This window comes from Colobus angolensis, unplaced genomic scaffold (genome assembly GCF_000951035.1).
Source record: "Colobus angolensis palliatus isolate OR3802 unplaced genomic scaffold, Cang.pa_1.0 Scaffold16, whole genome shotgun sequence".
Taxonomy (NCBI): domain Eukaryota; kingdom Metazoa; phylum Chordata; class Mammalia; order Primates; family Cercopithecidae; genus Colobus; species Colobus angolensis.
In genome coordinates this window covers 2,271,644-2,278,590 of record NW_012114710.1, presented here as the reverse complement: position 1 = coordinate 2,278,590, position 6,947 = coordinate 2,271,644, and the positions used below count along the sequence as shown (strand labels likewise).

The window sequence follows — 6,947 nt, the reverse complement described above, 5'->3', positions numbered from 1 at the left end:
CATCTCAGCCTCCCAAAGTGCTAGGATTACAGGCATGAGCTACTGTGCCTGGCCAGTTTTCTGTTGTTTTAAACCACAAAGTTTGTGGTAATTTGTTACAGCAGTCACGTGAAACAGATACTTAAGTATGCCACATTTTGTTTGTCTATTCACCAGGTGATAGACCTTGATTTCTACCTTTCTGCTACTGTAGATACTGCTGCTCTAAATATTCAAGCCTTTGTGTGGGTACATTTTCTCCTTTCTCTTGAATACATACCTAGAAGGAGAACTGCTGAGTCGTCTGGTAAGCCTATGTTTAACATTTTGAGAAACTGCCAAGCTGGTTTCAAAAGTGGCTGTAGCATTTTACATTTGACATGTATGGAGGTTCAAATTTCTTTTTTTTGTTTTTAAGATGGAGTTTTGCTCTGTCACCCAGGCTGGAGTGCAGTGGCACGACGTCCGCTCACTGCAACCTCTGCCTCCTGGGTTCAAGCAATTCTCCTGCCTCAGCCTCTTGAGTAGCTGGGATTATAGGTACATGCCACCATGCCAGGCTAATTTTTTTTTGTTTCACCATATGGGTCAGGCTGGTCTTGAACTCCTGACCTCGTGATCCGCCCGCCTCAGCCTCCCAAAGTGCTCGGATTACAGGCATGAGCCGCCGCACCCAGCCTGAAGTTTCTAATTTCATATAATCACCAACACTTGTTATTTTTGTCTTTTTGTTCATAGCCATTTTAGTGGGTGTGAAGTAGTATTTCATGCAGTTTTGTTTTGCTCTATTTGTTTATTTATTTGAGACAAAATCTCGCTCTGTCACCCAGCCTGGAGTGCAGTGGCATAATCATAGCTCACTGCAGCCTCAGCTTCCCAGGCTCAAGCCATCCTCCTACCTCAGTCCCCCAGGGTAGCCAGAACCACAGGCATGTATCACCATGCCTGGCTAATTTTTGTGTTTTTTGTAGAAATGGGGTCTCACTTTGTTGCCCAGGCTAGTGATTTGCGTTGCTTTTCTTTTCTTTTCTTTTCTTTGAGACAGTCTCACTCTGTCACCTAGGCTGGAGTACACAGGCACGATCTCGGCTCACTGCAACCTCCACCTCCTGGGTTCAAGTGATTCTCTGCCTGAGCTTCCCGAGTAGCTGGGATTACAGGCGTGTCACCATCACGCCTGGCTAATTTTTGTATTTTTAGTAGAGATGGGGTTTCACCATCTTGGCCAGGCTGGTCTTGAACTCCTGACCTTGTGATCCACCCGCCTCAGCCTCCTAAAGTGCTGGGATTACAGGTGTGAGCCATCACGCCCAGCTGGTGTTTTGAGTTTCTTTAATGACTAATGATATTGAACATTTTCATGTGCACATTGCCCATTTGTAATATCTTCTTTGGAGAATGATCAATTCAAATCCTTTTTTTTTTTTGAGACGGAGTCTCCCTCTGTCAGAGTCTCGCTCTGTTGCCCAGGCTGGAGTGTAGTGGCATAATCTCAGCTCACTGCAACCTCTGCCTCACAGGTTCAAGCAATTCTCCTGCCTCAGCCTCTCGAGTAGCTGGGACCACAGGTGCCTGCCACCATGCCAGGCTAATTTTTGTATTTTTAGTAGAGAGGAGGTTTCGCCATATTGGCTAGGCTGGTCTTGAACTCCTGACCTCAGGTGATCCACCCACCTCAGCCTCCCAAAGTGCTGGGATTAGAGGTGTGAGCCACCGGCCTGGCCAATTCAAATCCTTTACTCACTGTGTTGTTGTTGGGTTGTAAAAGTTCTTTACATATTCTGGATGTAAGTCCCTTATCAGATACATGATTTGCAAATATTTTCTTCTAGTCTATGGGTTGTCATTCCACTTTCCTGATGGTATCTTTCCAAGTGTATTACTTTTTAAATCGAAATTTTAATTATTTCTTTTGCCTCTGTTGTTTCTGACAGCCAAAGACATAGCAAGTTGAAGAAGCCTTGACTTTTTGACATTCTGGGACACCTTTCAAGAATAGTCAGCCCACACAAGGATTGTCACACGCTGACAGGGAAAGGTGTGTCACTCCAGACCCAGGCAAGCAAACTTGGGATATGTGTCTCACATCAAAGCAGAAGCAACTGGTGGTTTTGAGGGTCTTCTGACAGACACCCTCCAAACATACTGCTCAAAGGTGAGGTAGGAAGTGATATGTGACTCTGGAATCAGGATTTGGACACCGGACCAAATTGAGGACTAGCTAAAACAGGGATGGGGCGGAAGCAGCTTTCCCTAAGACATGCTCAACAGTGTGCCATGTCAGTTTACCATTGCCACGGCAACACCTGGGCATTGCCACCCAATTCCATGGTAATGACCTGATGACCTAGAAGTTACTACCCTTTTCCTAGAAATGTCTGCATAAACTTCCCCTTAATCTGTATGCAATTAAAAGTGGGTGTAATTATGCCTGTAGAACTGCCCTGAGCTGCTATTCTCAGCGCACTGCCTGTGGGGTAGCCCTGCTCTCCAGGGGCAGTCACAGAGCTGTAACACTGGCTCACACTTGAATTCTTTCCTGGACAAAGCAAAGAACTCTCCGGGGGAAGTCCCAATTTGGGGGGTCACCTGCCCTGCATCAGAGGGACAAGAGTCCCTGGCTGGAAGCTCGAGTTCATTAGACTCCTCCAATGTTGATGAAGTCTTAAGCTATGACTCCCTCTAAGAGAGGGTCTCTAAGTTTAATAAACTTCAAGATCTCCGTCAACCTTCAGGTATTCACTCCACTCTGAAAAGGGGAGTTCAGTGCTGTAACACTTTTTTTTTTTTTTTAACCTGTAACACTTTTATGGCAGGACATTTTTGAGTCTAAATAAAGCACCTTGGGACTTAATGAAACTGTGTAATGTTGTTATTGTATTAGATGGTAGTGGAATAATGAACTCTTCCTTAATTAAAACACTTTTTATACATGTAATATAAATGTCAAAATGTCAAGTTAATCTGTACTGATTTCCTTTTTTTTCTTTCTTTCTTTTTTTTTTTTTCTCGTTGTGAGACAGGGTCTCACTCTGTTGTCCAGGCTGGAGTGTACTGGCACAATCATAGCTAACTGCAACCTCAGTCTCTTAGGCTTAGGTGATCCTCCCACCCCAGCTTCCTGAGTAGCTGGGACCATACGTGTGTTTCACCACACCCGGCTAATTAAAAAAAAAAAATTTTTTTTTGAGACGGAGTTTCGCTCTGTTGCCCAGGCTGGAGTGCACTAGAGCGATCTCGGTTCACTGCAACCTCTGCCTCCCGGGTTCAAGCGATTCTCCTGTCTCAGCCTCCCGAGTAGCTGGGATTACAGGCGTCCACCACCAAGCGCGGCTAATTTTTGTATTTTTAGTAGAGACGGGGTTTCATCATATTGGTCAGGCTGGCCTTGTGTTCACGATCTATGAATGCATCTTGATTTTTCAGTTTTAATCGTTTGTTAATGAAAAATACAAGAACATCACAGAACGGATGTAAGATAGGGTTAACAGCGCCTCTAGCGGGGACATCGAAAGGATCAACTAGGCTCTAAGTATCGGGAGCTAGTCCTGAGAAGCAGCAAAGCTTGGGTATCACTGTATGCTGCCATCCGTCCAGGAAGCGGGTAGGAAGCTGGTGTTCTCGGCAGGACAGCGGGAGCATCTGCGGAGAGGACCCAGGTGCGAGGAAATCTCAAAAATGGAAACGGGGAAATTGAAAGCACAGGAGATAAACTTCGCTTGGGTCACAGCTAGAACCCATCGCTTCGCCTTTACGAAAATATTGAGGCCTTTATTTCTCAAAATATTGAGAAAATATTCTCGCCGGAGAACAATCAGGTAACCGGGAAAGCCTACCCGCTACCCGGCTTCCTGCGGCGCCGTCTCCTATGGCAACCGGGAGGAGGCGTGGTTAGAGGGTTAGCCACGCCCCCATCCTCTCCATCCCGAACAACGATTGGTCCGAAGGCGCGGCGGAGGCGCGGGGAGGCGGATCCAGGATCGCAGCTCCGGCTGGCTCGCGCCGCCATTTTGGATTGTGTGAGTTTCCGGGACGTTGGGAGCGCGGCCTCTCTCTCGCCGGATTCCGCAGACCCCAGGCCCCGGCCTGCATCCAAGTGTCAGGTTGGAGCCAGGAAGCGGCCCTGGTGGTAGCGGCGGCGGGGGCAGGATGAGCGCGGAGGCGGCGGACCGGGAGGCGGCCACCTCCAGCCGGCCCTGCACCCCGCCGCAGACCTGCTGGTTTGAGTTCCTGCTGGAGGAGTCACTGTTGGAGAAACATCTGCGCAAGCCCTGCCCGGGTGAGCGCGGCGCCTGCACCTGGGGAGCGGGACACCGCCACCGGAGCTGTTCGCCCGGTTTCCATCCGCTCCCCGCCTTCTCGGCCACGGAAACTGCGGCCGGGCTCCTCGCTTGCCTTAAACATGCCCGGGTGGAGGTCAAAGAAAAGCTCGAAACAAAGGCCCTCCTAACCCCGGAGGGGAGGGCTTGGCGCTGTCAGCCCAAACCCTTTGGTCCTTTTTACGATTTACCTTTTTACTGTTGGGGTTTTAGAGCCTGCGAGGCGGGTCTTGTGGTTGGTTGGGTCGGGGAGGCTGACCAGACCCCTCCTTCACTGAACCCCAAGCTGAATAAATTCAGGAAGATGGGGAGAAATCAGCTGTTGGATGCTGATCCTGACGCTAGTTATTATCTTAGGTTCTTATTTAAACATTTTGTTCTTCAATGAGGGGATTTTATTGACTCTTATTCCAAAGTTGGGCTGTAAATTAAAAGAAAATCTTTGAAAGCAGGAACTGCTGCACGTTTGCAAGATGGCTTTGTATAGTGATGATAATGATTAATAGCCCAGTTAAATGGGTGTGATGGGGGCGGAGGAGGAAAACTCCAGGTATTCTCAAAAAAGGTATTGGCACCAAAAGGTAAGTTCCTCGGATAACATTTTTCTAAATTCAAGTCTATATATGGCTTGTTCAGTCTCGTAGACTGGCCTTAACTGATAGAGATCACTGTGTAAGAAGTTAGTGTACTTAGGCAGTTTTGCCACCTGTATGATGCCCTTAATTCATTCCTTTTGAAAGATACTTGTTGAGTGCTTCCAGAGTGCCATGCACTGTGCTTAATTGTTCATAGCTGTTACTCCTTTAATTTAATCTTCATAATGATCCTGTTAAGTAGGTGATAGTATCTTCTATTTTGCATTGGAGGAAACAGGTGCAGAGAGGTCACTTGATGGAGGTCCCCCCTAATTAAGTGTCAAAATAGTAGTTCTAATGCTTGTATCTCAGTCTTCTAATTGGCAGTGGTTATTTGCAGAACCAGAAATCTGTGACTGTTACGTTCTTCCCCGTGAGGTGCTTTTTTTTTGCTTTCTTCCACTCTAATCTGTTACCCTTCCTCCTTACCACTCTTCCTCATCTCCTTTAACCCCCAAGCACACTTCTTACATATGGGATTCCTTAGTCATTTTAACAGCACAGCTGTTTGGATTCCTTTTGTGGCAAAAAAAGAGAACAAACAAAAACCAATAGTGAATCCTTTTGTATCTTCATAATTAAAACTTAAATTTAAGAACTTATTTTTTTTTAAATCCTAGATCCTGCACCAGTTCAACTTATAGTTCAGTTTTTGGAACAGGCTTCCAAACCTTCAGTTAATGAACAAAACCAAGTTCAACCTCCGCCTGATAACAAGAGAAATCGTATTTTAAAACTACTTGCTCTTAAAGTTGCTGCACATTTGAAGTGGGACTTAGACATATTAGAGAAAAGGTATATAAGATTTCAGTGAAATTTCGTTTGAAGTACTATTTAGATATCTTAGTTTATTTCTGTATCTGCTTTTATGATATTGGCTCTTAGAACTTACAGACTGGGCGCCTTGGCTCACGCCTATAATCCCAGCACTTTGGGAGGCCAAGGCAGGCGGATTACTTGAGGTCAGGAGTTTGAGACCAGCCTGGCTATCGTGGTGAAACCGCGTCCCTAGCTGGGCAGGATGCCGGGCGCCTGTAATTTCAGCTACTTGGGAGGCTGAGACATGAGAATCACTTGAACCCAGGAGGCTGAGGTTGCAGTGAACCGAGATGGCGCTACTGCACTCCAGCCTGGGCGATAGAGTAATACTTGGAAAGAAAATACAATAAAGATTATATGTTCTTGATAAAATATGCAAGTATAACATTACTTTTGATGTGGTAACTAGAGAAAATCCACACCTAAACTGTTGTAAATTTCTCAAGTGACTTTTACATATCTGAAGAAACTGAATAAAAATTGATAGATGTGTAATATGGATGATTTGCTATTGAATAATTGAGTTAATTTTACTGGTGATAAATCACTGTCTTCTGTTAAAACAGCTGATTAGAGTCAGTGCTTATTTGCTTAAAAATAAATACTTTCACGGCTGTGATTAGAAAATGATTTATTATCCCCTTCTCATCACAATATAAAAGAAATCCTTTATAGGAAGTTGGGAAAAATTCAAAAAATAGGAAATAATTGGGGGAGGAGAGAGTATTTTTGTAACATTTTCATGTAATTTTTGTTCTTTGTTCTCCATAGGCTTAAAGTTGTGATCATATCCTATATACTCTTTTGATTTCTAGTTTTTTTCACCTAGGAGTATCATGAACATTTCCCCTTTTTTATTTTTTGGAGATAATTCCTTTGTATGGATAATTTATTAACTGTTCCTTAATTGACAGTCATTTAGTTTATTTCTAGTTTTTCACTGATATACATCACAGGACTTAAATATCTTTGCCTGTAGAATAAATTTATCTGTATTTTGAGTGGGATTCTTAGGATAGCTCCTTAAATTGCTGGATCATGCAGTATAAACATTTTTAAGACACATGGGTATTGCCAGATTGCATTCCAAAAGAGTTTATACTCACACCAGTAGTATTCAGAAATCCTCTTTTTAACCACATTCTTCAGCATTAAATATTAGAATTTTTAAAGTGGTTTTTTTTTTTTTTTTTTT

At 44.3% G+C, this 6,947-nt stretch overlaps 1 protein-coding gene across 1 annotated transcript in view; it reads left to right on the top strand.

Annotated features, from left to right (window-relative positions):
* Positions 1-3,986: 3,986 nt before the first annotated feature.
* The window catches only part of INTS8 (integrator complex subunit 8), a 63,150-nt gene continuing 60,189 nt past the window's right edge, over positions 3,987-6,947 (top strand). The window contains exons 1-2 of the mRNA XM_011937199.1: positions 3,987-4,258; positions 5,554-5,728. Coding sequence (XP_011792589.1) covers positions 4,129-4,258; positions 5,554-5,728 — 305 coding nt within the window. The 5' untranslated portion in view covers positions 3,987-4,128. The remainder of the gene's footprint in view (positions 4,259-5,553; positions 5,729-6,947) is intronic.